The 19,942-nt window shown below is 35.0% G+C and overlaps 1 protein-coding gene across 1 annotated transcript in view; it reads right to left on the bottom strand.

The window, feature by feature from the left end:
• Positions 1–19,942, bottom strand: part of STT3B (STT3 oligosaccharyltransferase complex catalytic subunit B) — a 99,866-nt gene that overhangs the window by 56,495 nt on the left and 23,429 nt on the right. The window contains exon 2 of the mRNA XM_021678930.1: positions 2,589–2,697. Coding sequence (XP_021534605.1) covers positions 2,589–2,697 — 109 coding nt within the window. The remainder of the gene's footprint in view (positions 1–2,588; positions 2,698–19,942) is intronic.

The raw sequence follows: 19,942 nt of genomic DNA, 5'->3' as shown, positions 1-19,942 counted from the left end.
CCATCAAAGAAACTACAAAAAAAGTTATAAATTTCCTTTCCTAGCAATACTATTTAAAACTGCAAACTCCCTATGGTCTTTACCCCTTTCCCTTGCTTTTTCTCCCTCATACTTATCACCATTTCACATACTTTTTATGTTACTTACTTTATTGTCTATTAACTCAACACCCTCACAAGAATATAAGCTCTGGAAGAGCAGGAAAATTTTCCTCAGCACCCAGAACAATGATTAGCACAAAATGGACACACAATACCTGCTGAGTTGCATGGAAGGAGGATAGAATTAAAGGGTGTAAAGTGTGGCAATCATCACAATTCTTAAAAAATTAAAATTTTGTTCCTTTTCACATATAATACCAGGTTCCAGTGTATGATTTTGACAGTCATATTCAAAGAAAATGAAAAAAAAAATCCAAATAACCTCTAAAGGTAGTCAATACATCCACGATAATATGGCAGACTAAACTGACAAAATATAGCCAAAACACATACAACTATAGGATCAAAGGACCTTAAAAACCAGCCAACCAAACAAAAAACCTGCCTAACAACAATAAAAAAACATATTTAAGCTCAAAAGAAAGAGAACTCTCCAAAAATAAAGCGGGAATTCAAAGTAGGTACTGAAGCCAAGGGAGCCCAAAAGAGGAAAAAAGCACTCCAGGCCGATACACACCTTAGGTTGGTAGGATTATTGCTCAATACAGGGATCAGAGAAAATGCCTAATTCCCGGCACAAATCCAGGGCCTGTTTATGAAACTAGACAAATTATACCCATCCACCAAGGGAAGCAGTAAGGAACTTTATGCCTTACTTCCAAAGCTTTGAATAGAAACAAAATGAGAAATAAACTCATTCAATACATTTATGAATATGGGTTCCACATTTATAACAACTTCAGGTGTGAGAAACTTCAAGCTAAGAAACAACCTCTGAAAACTGCCCTAGAACCAGTGAAACCCCTATGGGCTCTAGTGAAAGCAAATGAGAAAGATTATTATAGAAATGGTCCTAAATACTAGGGACACCAGGAGTCTCAGAAAACAAACCTCCAGTAAGTATGCATTCAAAATAAAAAGTTATAAACACAGCCAGAAACAAACTGTAGTCATCAAATATTACAATAAGGTACATAACAGGATTAGCACCATGAAGTGCAGATAATAGCCATCTATCACATCTCTTACCACTCAATACCTTCCTAATTTGCCCTGGAGACCATGACTCCTCTCCTTCCATCTCTGTTTACATCAAGGATAAGAAAATGCCCCAGATTAGAAACAACATCTTACTATCATGGAGAACATATTCTTTCCAAACAGAGAGGGAACATTTAAAAATGTGGCTATACGCTAGGCCACAAATCAAGTCTCAATAAATTTCAAAGGACTGAAATTACAGAATTTGCTCTCTAACCATAATATAAAGCAAAAAAATAAAACTAGGAAGTCCTCTTACGTTTAAAAGTTAAATAAAATTCTAAATAACCCATGAAGCAGCAGGAATGATAAGGGGAATTGAAATAAATTTCAACTTGAATGAAAATAAAAGTACTACGTATCAAAACTTAGGCATTATAAATGTAGCTAAAACAGTGATTAGTCGGAATTTATAGCTTTAAAATAAATACATTAATAATAAAGAACACTTAATGAGCAAACTATATCAAGAAGTCAGAAAAACATCAAAATAAACTCAAGAAAATGGGAGAAAGGAAATAAATTGAAATACAATAAAAGACAAACACATAATAAATATAATCAACAAAGTTAGTTTCTTTGGGTTAAGAGATCTAATAAAATTGATAAACATTTGACAAAATATCAAGAAAAAAATAAGACTAAACATATATTTCCCCAAAGATATCTATCTTGCACTTTCAACATTCTCCTTACATTCCAGACCGTAAAAATATTTCCCTTATGTCACATTCTGAATATAATCGCTCTCTATGAGCTATATGATCAGTACTCAATTACCTGAAATAATTTAGGGCAGCTTTAGGACCTAAAAATTAAAATTATCTGGGGGCGCCTGGGTGGCTAAGTTGGTTAAGTGTCTGACTCTTGATTTTAGCTCAGGTCATGGTCTCAGGGTTGTGACATTGCGCCCCACATTGGGCTCTGCACTGGGCGTGGAGCCTGCTTAAGATTCTCTCTTCCCCCTTTCCCTCTGCCGCCTCCACCCCCCAATATAAATAAAATTATCTGATTCTTCTAAATTTGTATTTTCTTCCAAAAAATATTTTTTCAATGAAGTTGCTATAGAACAAAACCACAAATAACGTGAACTTAAGATGTACTATGACAAGAAATGTCCCCTCCCAGCCTCCACTTGTCAGAAATAATGACTAGTGTGAGATAACCCAAACAAGTGCAGGGAAAGGGGTGGGGGAAGAGAACGAGTGTCAAAAAGAGATTTAGTATATTAAATACTAATCAGTCACAGAAAACTGTATTAGTTAACTATACAAAGGTTTCAAAAATCTCCATCACCTTAGCAACTAATGATTTACTCAAATAGCTATAAAAACTTTATGATTAACATAACTACTATGATTTACAAATAACTGCAGATATACTTACAGTACCACCTACTATTCTTCCTAGTGGATACCATGCTCTTTCATCAAACCAATTTAAAAATTCATAGAACCCATGAGATGCAAGATGATGTGTTGATCTATAGTTAAACCTAGAGAAAAGAGGAAAAAAGGAAATGTTATAAAAGTTTGCTTAGTAGAAAGAAATAGCCCTATCTTTCTATTATAAATGTAAATATCTTTATATTTAACTGTATGGCCTACATACATATTTCTTTCATAGAAATTGACATTATTCTCCAAGGAATAGGCTTATACCACTTACCTAAAACCAAAAACAAAGACCCCCCCCCAAAAAAAACCATGCCTACAAAATTAATAATGCTCAAATTAACATTTGGCCATTGTTAGGGTACCGGCAGCGGTACACAGCTATGGATTTGAACAAAAAACGGTGAGGGTACACAGAATTCACCACATGGTCCAAGTCAATGACTCTCAAAAGATTAAGAACCACTAACAAAAGACAGTATCAAAATGAAAGGAGCACACTTGACATGATCGCCTCCAATCCTACAACCCTAAAAATTACAGGACTAAAGAATAAATTATAATAGCACTAAAACCATAAGAGAATAAACTATAAATAAACTATAAGAGCACTGTGAAACAATAATATGACCTTCAGTAATGAGAAATTTAATCAATGGAAGACAAAAGACAAATGAGAAGAAATGCACTGCAGCATTTTCAGATAAATTTCATCAAATACAAAAATAAGCACACCCCCAAACCCAGCACTGGAGAAAAGTAAGCAACACGAAAGCTATGCATTAAAAACCAATGGAAGAATACCATAGGAAGCAGAAATACGACTATCTGCAGAGACTAAGACAAGCCACAGCAGCCTGAAAGGATGTAACAACTGTAAATATATACACACTCAACATCAGAGCACCTAAATATATTAAGCAAATGTAGCAGATCCAAAAGCAGAAACAGACAGCAATGCAATAATATAGAGGACTTCGATACCTACTTTCAATACTGGAGAGATAATACAAAAAGAGTATCATTAAGGTGATATTGGACTTGAACCACACTTCAAACCAAATGTATCTAACAGATTAATATAGAACATTACATCTGACAGTGGCAGAACACATACTATTCTCAGGCATGCACAGAATTTCTCCAGAATATATCATGTTAGGCCACAAAACAAGTCTTAACGAATTTAAGAAGACTGAAATTATATCAAGTATCTTTTTCAACCACCATGGTAGGACTCTAGATATCAAAAAAGTGGAAAATTCACAAACATGTGGAAATTGAAAATATAGTCCTGAACAATCAATAGGCCAAAGGAAAAATAAAAAGGACAATAAAAAATATCTTGAGACAAACACAAATGGAAATGCAACATAGTAAAACTTACAGAATGCATCAAAAGCAGGTTTAAGAGGGAAGTTTAGAGCAATAAATATCTACATTAATATAAAACCAGATCTCAAACAACCTAACTTTACACTTCAAGGAACTAAAAAAAGAATAAACTATTCCCAAAGTTAGCAGAAGAAAGGAAATAACAAAGATCAGAGCAAAGATAAATGAAATAGAGACTAGAAACATAAAAGATCAACAAAACTAAGAAAAGATAAACAAAATGGACGAACTTTTAGCTAGACTAAGAAAACAGAGAAGACTCAGACAAAATCAGAAATGAAAGGGGAGACATTATAACTGATACCACAAAAATACAAAGGATCGTAAGAGACTACTATGAACAATTATATACCAACAAATCAGACAACCTAGAAGAAATGAATAATTAAAAACATATAATCTACATCAAGACTGAACCAGGAAGAAATAGAAAATCTAAAGAGAACCATAACAAGGAGATTGAATCAGTAATCAGAAACCTCCCAAAAAGAAAACCAACAAGATGGCTTTAATGGCAAATTCTACCAAACACCTTAAGAATAATTAATGCTAATCCTTCTCAAACTCTTCCAAAAAATCAAAGAAGAGACAACACTTCCAAACCCCCCTTTGAGACTAGATTTGCCCTCTTATCAAAGCCAGATGAGGGCACTACAAGATACAAGACTACAGGCCAATGTCCCTGATGAACATATATGTAAAAATCAAGAAAATACAAGCAAACCAAATTCAATAGCACATTCTTCAATACACCATGATCATACAGCATCAACAAGTATTTATCCCTAGGAGTCTAAGATGGTTCAACATATGGAAATCAATCAATGTGATAGACCATATTAATAAAAATGAAGAAAAAAATCACATGATCACTTCAATAGATACAGAAAAAGCATTTGGCAAAATTCAACATCCTTTCATGACAAAAACTCTCAACAAACTGGGTAGAGAAGGAAGGTACCTCAACATAATAAAGGTCACATTTGACAAGCCCACATCTAACATCAAACTCAATGGTGAAAGTTTTTCCTCTAAGATCAGGAACAAGACAAGGGTACCCACTCTTCCACTTCTATTCAAGACAAAACTAAAGTCCTAGCCAGAGTAATTAGGCAAGAAAAAGAAATAAAAGGCATCCAAGCTGGGAAAGAAGAAGCAAAACTGTTTGCAGAGAACACAATCTTATATATAGAAAAACCTAAAGACTCCGCCAAATAACTGTTAGAACTAACAAAGAGGATTCAGTAAAGGTGCAGGTTACAAAATCATTTTTCAAAACTCAGTTGCATTTCTATGCACTAACTGTGAAATATCTCAGAGAAATTAACAATCCCATTTATAATAGTATTAAAGTCAATAAAATATTTAGGAATAAATTTAACCAAAGTAAAACACCTGTTCACTGAAACTATAAGATGATGAAAGACACAAGTGAATGGAAAGATATTCCATGTTCTTGGATTGAACCATTAATATTGTTAAAATATTCACAGTACCCAAAGCAATCTATAAATTCAATGCAATCTCCATAAAAATTACAACATTTTTCACAGAAATAAAAAAAAATAATCCAAAAATGTACATGGAACCAAAAAGACTTTGAATATCCAAAGCAATCTTGACAAAGAAGGTGGTATCACAAAGGTGGAGGAATCATACTTCCTGACTTCAAACTCTATTACAAAGCAAGAGTAATTAAGACAGTATGGTACTGGCATTAAAAAAAAGAAAAAGAAAAAAGAAAAGAAATAGACCACTGGAACAGAATACAGGGCCAAGAAATAAACCCACACATATGGAGTCAACTAATCTTTGACAAGGGTGCCAAGAACAATAACAGGGAAAGAACAGTCTTCAATAATGGTATTGGGAAAACTGGATATTATATGTGAAAAAATAAAAGTGGACCCTTATCTTACACCATACAAAAAATTAACTCAAAATGCATTATAGACTTACATGTAACACCTGAAACCATAAAACTCTAAAACAAACAAAAAACAGAAGAAGTTCCTTGACATTGCCTTTGGCAATGATTGGGGGGGGGGGGGGCCCAAAAAAAAAAAAACACAAGAAACAAAATTGAGACTGTATCAAACCAAAAAGTTTGTGCAAAGCAAAGAAAAAAATAATATTTGAAAAGGCAATCTATGGAGTGAGAGTAGTATCTAAAATATATAAGGAACCCATGCCACTCAGTAACAACAAAAACCTCCCCAAATCAAAAATCTGATTTAAAAATGGAGCCGAACAGACATTTTTCCAAAGATATACATATGATCAACAGGTATAGGAAAAGGTGCTCAACATCCCTACCCATCAGGGAAACGCAAACCAAAACCACAATGAGATACACCTCACACCTATTAGGATGGCTATCATCAAAAAAATAAGAGGTAACAAACGTCAAGGGTTTGAGAAAAGGAAACCTTGTACAGGGATGGTGGGAATATAAATTAGTATATCCATTATGGAAAACAGTATGGAGGCTCCTCAAAAAATTAAAATGGAACCACCAGCAACCCTATTTCTGAGTATATATCCTAAAGAAGAAATCAGTATCTGGAAGAGATACCTGCACTCCCATGTTCATTGTAGCATTTATTTTTCCTAATAGCAGAGATATGGAAACAACCTAAATGTCTGTCAATGGATGAATGGAAAAAGAAAATGTAAATATATATAATGGAATCTTATTCTGCCACAAAGCAGAAGGAAATCTTGTCATTTGGTTTGTAACAACATGGATGAAACTGGAGGGTATTATGCTATGAAAAAATAAGCCAGACAGAGAAAGAAAAATACTATCACTCATAAGTGAACTACTAAAAAAAAAAAAAAAAAAAGTTTAACTCAGTAGAATGGTGATTGCCAGGGGATGTGGGAATGGACAAATGGGGAGATGATCAAAAGGTACAAACTTTCAGTTATAACATGAATAAATTCTAAGGATTTAATGTACAACATGGTGACTATAGTTAATAATAATATACTATATACTTGAAATTTGTTGAGTAGATCTTCAGGGCCCTCATCCAAGCAATGCATATGTTTATTAAATTGATTGTGGTAATTATTTCACAATGTAGGGCTATCAAATCATCAAGCGGTACATTTTATACAACTTTGTCAATTACATTTCAATAAAGCTGGAAAAAGTATTATGAAAAAAATTAAGAAATCTAAAGATAAATCCAGAAAGTTTTTACATTTCTTTTAACTGGGAAAAAGAAACCGCATACACATCTCAATAAATTTCAGAACACTAAGGATTACTACAAGTCTCCAGATTTTTACCCCACATCTCCAGTCCTCTTCCTGCTTTCTGTACAGACAGCCTCCTTTACCCTCTCATTAACTCACTCCAACTCTCCCCCAAGAGATGTCAGTTACACCTGGGTCTCTTCAGTAATTATTACCAGCATGCCCAACAATTTACCAATCCTTTCTCCCTGCCTACGTCAGTTTTTTTGTTTGAGTTTGGTTTTGTCTTTGAATGTCACAAAGGCATCTCAAACTCAATAACTAAATTCATGATCAGACTCCTCCAAACATATATATACACTCTGTCTGCTTTTAGGGTGTTCTACCACCTAAGTTAAAGACAAAAATTGAGATGTCATCCTTGATAGTTCCTTCCCTCTCACATCCTATACACAGATCATAATCAAGTTGTCATTTTACTTCTTTTTTTTTTTTTTAAAGATTTTATTTATTCATTTGCGAGAGAGACAGAGAGAGAACAAGCAGGGGGAGAGGCAGAGGGAGAGGGAGAAACAGACTCCCTGCTGAGCAAGGAGCCCGATGCGGGACTCGATCCCAGGACCCTGGGGTCATGACCTGAGCCGAAGGCAGACGCTTAACCATCTGAGCCACCCAGGCGCCCTGTCATTTTACTTCTTAAGTATCTCTGAAATTTGTCCACTATAACTGATATCACAAAAATACAAAAGATCATAAGAGACTACTATGAACAAGTATACACCAACAAACTGGACAATTTGTCCACTGTTTTCCTACTCTGATACTAGCACTCTAATCCAAGCTATCATCTTAACTAGACTATAGTGGTAGTCTCCAATTCATCTCCCTAGATCCATTTTGCCTATCTCCTAAATTTCCAATCTGTATACATCTCAACAAAGAACATCTTTTCAAAATGCAAATGTGATCATATTGCAACCTTCTGCTAAACTATTCAAAGGCTTCCTCTCTTAAAAGTAAAAAAAAAAAAATTTTAAGGGAAGGAACCTCCACTTCTTAACATAAAGCCACACACACTCTAGCTCTTATATAACACTAGTCTCATTTCATACCTTACTATCTCCCTACTTCCCATATACAGTAGCCCCCCGTATCTGTGAGGGATAGATTCCAAGACCCCCAGTGACTACCTGAAACTGCAGAGTATGGAACCCTATATATATTACATTTTTTCATATACATACCTATGATGATAAAGTTTAACTTATAAATTAGGCACAGTTAGAGATTAACAATAATAATAAAATAGAATTATAACAATATATTATAATAAAAGTAATGAGAATGTGGTCTCTCAAAGTATCTTATTGTGTGGTACCACTCCTTCTTCTTATAATGATTTGAGATGATAAACTGCCTATGAGAGGAGATAAAGTGAGGTGAATGATGTAGGCATTGTGAAGTAGCATTAGGCTACTGTTGACCTTCTGACAGGAGGATCATCTGCAGTTGACCACAGTTAACTGAAACCACAGAAAGTGAAATCACATATGGGAGGGAGGAGGATTACTGTACCATCTTTCAGTTCTCCAGACTCACTTTATTCCTTCCTAAGATCTTCAGACTGCTAATTCCCTCTCCCTGGATCACTAATATCTCCCCTTCTTAGCCTAAATAACTCATCCTTCAAACTTCAGCATTTATAGGGATGCTATTCTGAAATGGTTCAGTGTACTTTTCTTCCTAGCACTTGCCACAGATCCAATTTCACATTAGTTCACTTAATATGCACCTCACTAGATAAATACTCCCACTAGGATACCACTGTGTCTCCAACATCTGGTACAGCACGTAACACACAGCAGCCCTCAAATATGTTAAATGAATAACTGATTTCATAAATATGTTTTTCAGTGGGGGTGAGATACAATCAAGCTATCTTGATAGGTACCTGTACCTAATGCCAATTTTAAATGGTATCCCCAAATTAAAGACAAAGACAGATTTAACTATACTTCTGAGATCCAAGCCTGAAGGCATAATTAAAAAGTTAGAACAAACAAGAAAGCTCATTAAGATTCTATTGAAAACCTAGTCAAGGTACCTAAAAACTAAACATAAACATAAGTAGAATGTGTTTAGTCCAATTTTATCCCAAAGATCAAGTTTCTCCTGGTATGCAAGACTCCCAGAACTCCTTTATGGATTCTTACATACACATTCTCTTTGATTTTCAGTTAACTTCCTCCTGCCTGAATTGTCATTTGTTTTTCTATCCATTTTCTGGCTCAGTTTCCAACCCATCACCATGAATGTTCTTCTGAATGCCCTTATGGCTTTCATCTCTTACCTCCTGGAAGTGAAACAACAGGACTATAAAAGGCAGTACACTCATTTCACAGGGCACTTTCAGTGTTAGTCACTAGTTTTTTTAGACCCATAATACAGTACGCCATTCTCATCCTTCCCCCACACAACATACCACTCAACTAATCTAAGCCCAGTGTGATAGCTAAATTAACTATGACTATAGGGATAAATAAATAAAAAGTGGACACTCTATCCAAGAGTTCTTGTTGCTTAGTAATATTACCAACACACGATTACCAAAGTTAATTCTTGCCAACAATGGTAACTATGTTTGAAATTTCCATGAGAACTCCTGAGGTTGAATACTTTTCATATATTTACTGGTCATTAAAATTTCCTCTTGGGTAAAGTGTGTGTTGAAATACTTTGCACACTTTTTTTTCTAGGTGATTTAAATAAGTTTTTTATAAGCTGTAAGCGTCTTTCCATGGCTTCTCTTTTCACTTGCGATGGTATTTAAAAGAATAGAAATTCTTTTTTTTTTAAGATCTCATTTATTTGACAGAGAGAGAGAAAGCACAAGTAGGGGGAGCAGCAGGTAGAGGTAGAGGGAGAAGCAGGCTCCCCACTGAGCAGGGAGCCCGATGCGGGGCTCGATCCCAGGACCCTGAGATCGTGACCTGAGCCAAAGGCAGCTGCTGTACCAAATGAGCCATCCAGGCACCCCAAAAGAATAGAAATTCTTGAAATAAACCTAATTTACCAACTTTCTGCTATAGGGTTACTGCTTTACTCCTGGTTAAAAATAAAGTCCTTCCCTACCCCAAAGTCATAAGGATTTTGTTTTATTTTCTTCTTTGTGATCATTTCAACTTACTTATTTAGGTCTTTAATACACCTGGAATGGGTTATTTCACATGGTATGAAATAGGGATTCAATTTTATTTTTATTTTTATTTTCTCCTTATAAATAATCATTCCACCATCATTTATTAAAACAACTATCTTTTCTCCATTGCTCTACAGTTCCACCTCCATCATATATTAAGGTTCATTAATGTGCAGATCTGTTTTTGGATTCTTTTTTGTTCAGGTGGTCTTTATGTCTATCCTTGCATCAATAATATGTAAGCTTCATTACCGGAGCTTTAAATTATATCTTGATACCTGGTAGAACTTTTTTTTTAACTGTGTTTTTTATTTTGTCCTTTTGCATTTCTATATAAATTTTAAAATAAGCCTGTCAATTCCACCAAAAAAAAAAAAAAAGTGAGGTTTTTGACTGAAAATCTATTAACTCCACACAACAGTTTGGGGAGAATTAACATCTTTACAATACTGACTCATCAAACCTATTAATACAGTTTATCTCCTTCATTTAAATCTTCTTTAATGTCATTCCAGAAAATATATAACTTAACCTTAGAGATCTTGCACATCTTTGCTTAGATTTTTTCCTATCTTTAATGGTATCTTCATTTAATTTTTAAAAATTCTGTTTGACATTGACATGAAATCTCTTGATATTTTTACATTGATTTTGTAACCAGAAACCTTGCAAATGCTTATTAATTCTAGTAATTTATCACTAGATTCCTTCAGACTTTAAATTTGAAAATCAATAAACTTCCCTGTGACTGTTAAAAACAAACAGATGTGGGGCGCCTGGGTGGCTCAGTTGGTTAAGCGACTGCCTTCGGCTCAGGTCATGATCCTGGAGTCCCGGGATCGAGTCCCGCATCGGGCTCCCTGCTCGGCAGGGAGTCTGCTTCTCCCTCTGACCCTCCTCCCTCTCATGTGCTCTCTCTCATTCTCTCTCTCTCAAATAAATAAATAAAATCTTTAAAAAAAAAAAAACAAAAAAACAAACAGATGTGTCAAAGACAACTTGGCAAACTTCAGGTTTTGAAAGCCCTGTTGTAAGAGGTAATAGTTTGTTTCCATTTTGTTCTATCCAATTTGTGGTATTTTCCATAATAAAGTTTCCATATATATGTATTGTGTGACTATTCAGAGACACTGTATTTCATAATTGCCTTTCTCTATATCTATAGGAAACAATGAAAAATAAGAAAATAGGAATAAAGAACTTGCTTCTGGAAGCCACTACCTGTTTGGTTTTTTTTAAATACATATATATGTATTGTGTTCCTTGTATAATTATGTAAATAATGTGTCTATCTGTATATAAATTTTATTACAATTAATAACAGACCTGTGTGTGTATATGTAAACTATATGTATACACACACACACAATATCATGGACAATTCCAAACATACACAAAAGTAGATCTAATACTATAACGAACCTCCAGGTATGTATCACCCAACTTCAACAGTTACCACTTGATGGTCCTTTTGTCTATAACACTCCAGCTACTTAAAAATTTTTTAATATGTAAACTGGACATGCCAAAATTGAAGACTGCTTTTGTGCACACAATTGCTTCAGTTTAATGAAGAAAGGAATAGAAGACAAAAATTTAAGTCAGTGTTCTAATTATTGGTGTGCTAAAAAAAACCCTATGATCCAGCAATTCCACTATTCCCTAATTCTTATTCATGAAAAAAAGGTTGTATTTCTTGGGTTCTAGTAGAGATATTACTACAATGCTGTATTCAAAACATTACAGCTTAAAAAGAATTTTACAAGCTGGTTTAAGGTTTATCCGGCGTATACTGTATTGTTTCCTTATGAAAACAAAAACTGAATTCCATCCCATTTGTAAACTAGTACTAACTACCTTTATGAACAAGAGGAAAAAGCCACTAACAGCTGCCTCTGCATTTTCCTTCTATAAATCCTGTTGGAGATGTAACCACTTGTACATTTGATTTTGGATTTATTTCATCTAAATGAATTACCTAATGTACACTCAAAACAATAAAAACAAAAACAGAATCTCATGATTATGAAGCAACATACCACAATATACCCTTAATCTTAAAGAGGGTTAAAAAAAATTATGCCTCAGCCCTAAAATTAACCTATAGCTTTTCTACCTTCAAGAAGAAACCTTGGGGGGGGGGGGGAAGGAGAAGAAGAAACAACAGAAACCTCTGAGGTGGGAAAGGGATTTGTATGTTTAACATTTCCAATTCTCTACAAAAATATGGCAGTGTGTCAGAAAAAATATTAACATAATTGGAAAATGCCTAAGAATAAATTAAGGGGAAGAACAGTCAGTATATTGTTATCTTAATGCTATGACCAACCTCAAGGCACCTAATACTTACCCTGTGACTAGCATTTGAAACGTAATATATGGTATGTGTAGAATTTGAACTGGAAAAGCTAAGAAATAAAAGCTTCACTTAATTTATAGGAGAAAGTAAAAGACAAAGTTCTAGCCTCAAGACAGGCGCTAAAGGTAGCACTGAAAGTAAAACACAAGTTTTCCAAGGGCCAGTTCTGTCATTCTTTTCCCTAAACCATGTTCCTTCTCTAAAATTATCTACCAAATGCATACAAATAATTAAATCTTTAAAGTTTGCTATCTGACATTTCTGGAGAAGGGAGGTGAGGGCAGACGATGTTGCTGTTTCTTAACACTGGCATTAAACTGATTGTCTCAAATAAGTGCCCGCTATAATAATTCCTACCTTTTTCCTATACAGATACAAGATTGATACAGTTTTAAATACACACAGTAAAAATGTCAGAACTTTAGAAACCAGGACTTATAGAATAGATTCAAACTAGAAGTAACCAGTATAAATACAGAGGCGATGAGAGGCAAACATGTTCCACCTCCCAAGTGTTCAGTCCACAAATCTAATTTTCTTAAGACAACACAAATCTAGTTTAACTCGGCCTTTGCAAATAAAATCTTAAGAAACAGAAGAATCAATCAGAAATAGAAAGGAGGAAAGAAACAAAGGAGAGGCAAGCAGCTTTGATCAATGATGGTGCTAAAGAACAACAAATACAAGTAGCAATCGAGGGAAGGAAGGGAGGGAGATAGAGCAAAAGGAGAGTGAGGTGGTGGAGTACTATACCAAGTATTACCACATCTCAACACAGTCCCCTTAAGACAGAAGCCTTGAATCACCCTAGTGTTTTAATTTGCCTTGAGATAAGAAACCAGATTCACTAAACTTAAGTTTCTATCAAAAATAAGGATACACGGACTCCAAGTGAGGGCTCAGGGTTGTCCTCTATGGATAGATAACATCTCAATTTGACACCATGTCCTTCAAAACCTCCCCAAAACTCTTGCCTGTCAAAACACAGTATGTGCCTCTAAGGGTGGCTACTCTATACTGGGCATTAGTATGGTTTTCATTTTTGAAAGATAAGAAAAAAAATTTTTTTTTTAAATTCTTGAGCAACAAATATGCACCAGGTTTCTGCTAGGCACTAGGAACAGAGCACTGAAAAGGCCAGGCAAAGTCACAGCTCTCCTGGAGCTTAAGTGCAATAAACACAAACCAGGTAATTACAGATTGAAACAAGAGCTTTGGAAGAAATTAAAGGGACGAAATAAAAGAGTGAAATAGGAAGAAGGGAAAGAGGGAGGAAGGGGTAAAGACTTCTTTAATCAAGGTGTAAGTGGAGTCTTATAATATTTGTGAGACTTTTAAGGATGGGAGTAACCAGCCATTCCAAAAGGGGAAAAGAGCTGTCCCTAGATAGGGAAACAACCAAGGGCAAAGACCTTAAGGTGGGTGTGTTGAGCATGTTTAAAAAGTAAGGGAAAGAGGTTTAAGAAGGGGAGTGGTAAGGAGACAAGTTTTGCACCCTATTTATTTACAATTATTTAAAAAAATTGTTAACAATTGTCAGGTACTATAAAAGAATAGCTTTCATTTAATCCTCACACACAAAAATAAAACCTTTGAGGTAGGATAGGATTCTATGCGCAGTCTATAGATGATTAGACTAAGGCACAAAGATGTCAAATCCAAAGTCATACAGCAATTAAGTGGTCAAACTGTGATTTAAACTAGGGAGCTTTGACTCTGGTGGGCACGGTGAACCTTATAAATGGATTTCAAAGTTCCCTATACCTCAGGGATTCCAAAGTGCCCCTCTAGAACTACATTTCTGACATGAGCCAGGTATAAACTTTGAGGGGAGTGGGATACACACTTTGGAAAAGGGCACCATCCTATTTAATATACTTGTTTATATATTAGATTCTTGTGTAAATTCTCACTTGAAGAAAGGGTTCAAAAAAGCTGAAACAAGTATTTGAAAAACAGTGGTATGTTTAAAATTATATACACAAAAAAACCATTAGCACAGTTCTCTTAAGATGTGTTAAGATGAAACTTTGAATCCTGAAGTTTATGCCCCTTCTTAAGTCACTTTGGAAGCAAAAGGACAGAGAGGACCAATATATCACTGATTGTATCTTTTTAGATTTCAACTCTTTGGTACATATTACCTTTTAAACAATCACAGCCAGAATACCCATGAACTTGAATGTTACAATCATTCTGCCAGAGAGAGAACTTTAGAAGATGGAGCACAACAAATTCTCAGCTGGGAAGAAATACATACCATTTATACTCTCAATTCATTTACCAGTTCTAGTCACATGGCCCCCTTGTGCTCAGAAAACAGGGAAAGGAGGCATTAGTGAACAGCACTAACGGCTACCATATATGTCATGCTGTTTTGTAGATGAAGCAAAATTCATTAATATATATGATCCTATTCATGCCAATAACTTAAAAGTTATATGTGCATGTATATGCACATAAATATTTCAAAGACTGGGTATCCTTCAAAAAAATTCGAGGAGGCTACATAATGAGTTGTCAGTAGATTGTGCCTCATTCTTTGACTTTTTTTTGAAACAATGAGCAACTGTTAAAGTAAAAATTAAAAAGAAAAAAAAAAACACAAAAAGCCTAGAAAAAGAAAATCATAGCCAGAAAACATTATTAAGTACTGTTTGGCCGATAATAACCATTATCACACCATCTTATTAACATCGCACACAATCTACAAAATGCTTTTTCCAAACCCTTCAACAAATATTACTCTCATAAAGAAGATACAAAGCAAGTGGTCCTCATCTCTGCCTCAAATTTCTCCCCTTCTTGGCACCTTTCTTATGCTTCATATATGAAATCAAATCAACCACTGTGTGTCTCCAGACAACCATACTCTTCTCAGCATGCTATTAATTTCTTTTTTTTTTTATGATTTTATTATTTATTTGAGAGAGAAAGGGCATGCAAAAGAGCAGGGGAAGGAACATAGTGGGTGGGAGGGAGAGGAAGGGGTAAAGAATCTCAAGCAAAGTCCAGGCTCAGTGCGGAGCCCAACTCAGGGCTCAATCCCAGGACCCAAGATCATGACTGAACCAAAACCAAGAATTGGATGCTTAACCAACTGAGCCATCCATGCTCCCCATACACAATAATTTCTAATCTTTACTCCCTGAAAGTCTATTTCTCATCTTTAAAAGTTATATGTAAGCATGGGTACACATAATTTTCCAAAAGACTTGCAATCCTTCCTTCCCCTTCCACTATCAACACAGGCTTTTTTTTCCCCAATTTCTCCTCCCTTATAGACAAGCTTGCCACATAAATGTTAAACAACTACTCCTGGACAATGTTTAATGATAACATGAAAATAATGTCTGCTATCATTTGCATATTCAATGTATCAAAAAGAAACGAGAAAGGATGGGAAAGTATTTTTTCTCAGTTTTCTCCTTCATGGTTTTAAAACTGTTTACAAGGTATAAAACAGAGAATTAGGAATTCCTGTTTGACCTAAAAAGGCTGTTTCACTTTTACAGTATACATGGATCAAAAATTTATTGGGTAGAAAGCAAAGTCTCAGTTCTCATGAGAAGAAAGAATGCAAGACAGAGAGACACATGTAAATTCTATTGTTCCTACTGCCCATTACTGCAACATCTCCCAAGAGATATACAACTTCCATTATTATCACCATAATCATCTATCAATATTTTGACCTGAACAAACTACTTATGAGATTTAAAGTTTAACAGTTTGTTTTGAATTTCTTCCTCTTTCCCCTGTTATCAAGTATTTTCTAATTCCATAGGAATTTCAAGTACGGTTGTTTCTCATTTTTCATTAAATCTTTAAACAACCTTGCTACTAACAAGTCAGAAAATTATTCATATACCCATTTCAGAAATGAAGTCTATAAATAGCTTATTTTGTCTGTTTTAAGTCATTCTCCCTCTTTCTGAGGGAAAAAAGTGCCAAAAATTTGTAGAAGTAGCTAATTTGCAGCTCCTTTTGGCTTTCACTCTTAGTGTAACATATTACTTGAATAATCTATCTAAAAATACAATCTCCACCTTAAGTGAAGCAATGGAAGTTCACCGTCTCCATTACATATGTCCAATACTTAACTATTTCAATTCGGCTCTTTTCTTCCTAGTATTAATTTAGGTCTTCCATAAGAGAAAAAGACTTTTCCTATTTCTTCAACTACTGTAGCAAAAACTGCAGTATGAAAACACAAGAAGAAAAAAGCACTGTCTTTTAAAGAAGGTACTGTTTTTACAGAAAAGACCTATTTTTCTAATTTTAGAATTCTACACTGCTTCCTAAAGAATGCTATTTAACCATGATCAGCTTTATTAAAATGAGAAAATCTGTGCTAACTATATAAAAGGTTGGCTCTGTCCTAAGGAAGACCATCTGAATACCAAAATTCCAAATGAGACACAATTCACCAAAGCATCGTAAGATGTGAATTGTAATTTCTATCCCTGAAGCTGACCTCTGTTCATTTTTCTCTTCTCAACTAATATTTACTTTTCTGCTCTACCTCATGCTTTAGAATTCGTAAGATCGTCTTTATAATTTTTTTGAGTTGCTCTCATAAATATCTTAGGATATATATTAGTCAGTACCTTAAAGATAAATTTGCTATGCTTGATCTCTATAGATTATGATACAGCAAACAAACTTTTAAGAACTGAAATTGTCAGAAAGAATCATAGAGTTGTCTCAGTAACATGTATTTTACTTGTTCTCTTTAGAGAAAGCACAGTATTTCCACACCAACACTGTGAATTGTGCCTTCATTTGGAACCCTAGATTTTCATATCTTAGGGCAACATATAGGACAGGTGAGTGATATGCTTTCCTCTTATAAAACAGCTGATGGATAACGGCAATAAGATATGGGGAAAAAAAATCAGCATGATGCCTAAACTTCAGTTTTAAGTACATAAAGAAGCTGAGAATCTGAAAATTAATTCTTTTACAAGTGTCACATGTCCTTAAATCCCTTGGATGAAAAAACTGAGGGCCAAAGACAGAGATTTTCTTAGTCACGATGCTAAATGGCTCCAAATGCTCGATGTCAAAGCTTGGTCTTCATTGTTCCCTTTTCACTGTTACCTCTCCGCTTTCCTTCGTTCATTTCCTGAACTTTGACTACAATGTATGATAAGTACGCAATTCCTTTTTCTAAATTCTAAATCTATATATTGAATAGCCTACTTGAGTATCTACTTAGATGTCTCCACAGATATGATATTCAACATACTTAAAACTGAACTCATCATTTACTCTGCCCTCTACTAATAAAGTAGCTCTTGCAGTTCCTGGGTGGCTCAGTCTGTTAAATATCCAACTCTTGATTTCAGCTCAGGTCATGATCTCAGGGTAGTGAGATGGAGCCCCGCAGGTCTCTGAGCTGGGTGTGGAGCCTGCTTAACACTCTCTCTCACTCTCCCCCTGCCCCACTCTAAAAAAGTTAATTAAAAAAAGTTGCTTTCTATCTTAGTTAAAATGTTACCATTATCACTGGTATCTTATCTGGGAATCATAAAATCCTCACTCCCTATACCCAGCTCTTAAGTTCCCCTAGTTAAAGCTCTCTTCATATTTTATCTAGACTATTTCACTTGCCTTCTTACAGACTTCCTAGCTTCTGGTATTTCCTTCCGACCTTACAATCCATCCCCCACACAAGAGAAAAATTTCTAAAACGATTATACCGATCCTTCAACTGTTTCCCAAAATCTACAGGATAAAGTCCTAATGTTTTTAAGATTCCCTTCCCTATCCTTACCCTGAAATGGCTCCTCCCTACTTCTCTCTCACCTTGTATACCTCAACATCAGGTTTTTCGCTAAACAAATACTATTCATGATTTTTCATACTTCCATACCTGTGCACAAGCTGTTCTTGTTACCCGAAGAGCAAATCCTCCTTTAGTATCCTCCCACACCTATCTTTCAAGACCTAACTCAAGACACCTCTTTCTAAGCCTTAACTATCCTTTTCAGGTAAGAGCTGGCACTTCCCCCTTTATACCTCGATCTTGCACTTTTTGTTTTACCTTTTTCAATGCAACATATTAAACAGAATTAATTTACTATTAGTAGGTTCCAACATAAGTAAATAATAACAACAAACAGTGAACATTTAATGAGTGATTATGAATTATACACTGTTCTAAGTACCTTCATTTGTATTAATTTAATCTTCATGACAACTTATTGATATAGATATCGTCATTCCCAATTCACAGATGAAAAGACAAATGACGGGGTTAAGTAACTTGCTCAAGGTCATTCAACTAATGAATAGCAAAGCCCAGAGTCTATTTCACTTGATCTCTAGGCAAAGATAAATGAATTGATCTTCCTACCCCTAGCACCAAGCACACTGCCTGGCATGTAGTAAGTTCAATAAATGTTTGTTAAAGTGCCTCTGAACATTTTATATATCATCCAATTGTAAAACATTTTCCACAAATGTCCTGAGTTAAGTGAGTTAGTGCTAGCATGAGGTTAGGAGTTGTATAAAATGTTTTAACTCCCACTCTAAGGTAAACTATTCTTTCTATAAAAATATACTATTCAGGTAGAAGGTAATAAAAATAGTGTAATTGATTTAATTAAATTTTCATGTGTGAACACTCCATATACCTGAGTCAATGCATCTGGATCCCTTTTTATGTTCTGGCCTCTAAAGCCTTTCATCACTCATAAAACTATTCAGTATTGTATGTAGAAATGAAAAACACCTGCTGCAACCAAAAGAATTTCTGTTCCACTTACTCTTTTTTTTTGAAATTCTGATTAAGAGTTTAACTTCCATAATTACCAATCTCAGCACTTGATCTGGCCCTATCCTAACACTATCCATACCATGTTTGTCACTATATCCTAGCCATGGGGGCCTTATTTTGTCCATTCACCATTCCAAGGTGTTCCTGGTTGGAGGGATGCTCTTAAATTAAGATCCTCACAGGGATAGCTAACTCCTTGTCATTTTGATCTTGGCTTAACTATCACCTCAAAAAGGCCTCTTCACTTCCATATCTACAGTGGTAGTCCCAAAGCCACATCCCAGACACTAGCTGCCATATTATTTTTTTCAGAGCCTTTCTCACAACTGAAATTACCTCGATCTTTGTTTACATGTTTACATGCCAGAAAATAAGTTCCACTACAACAGAGACCCCTATATATAT

Source organism: Neomonachus schauinslandi, chromosome 1, assembly GCF_002201575.2.
Source record: "Neomonachus schauinslandi chromosome 1, ASM220157v2, whole genome shotgun sequence".
Lineage (NCBI taxonomy): Eukaryota > Metazoa > Chordata > Mammalia > Carnivora > Phocidae > Neomonachus > Neomonachus schauinslandi.
The sequence above is the reverse complement of the archived record's forward strand: the minus strand, read 5'-3'. Positions and strand labels throughout refer to the sequence as shown.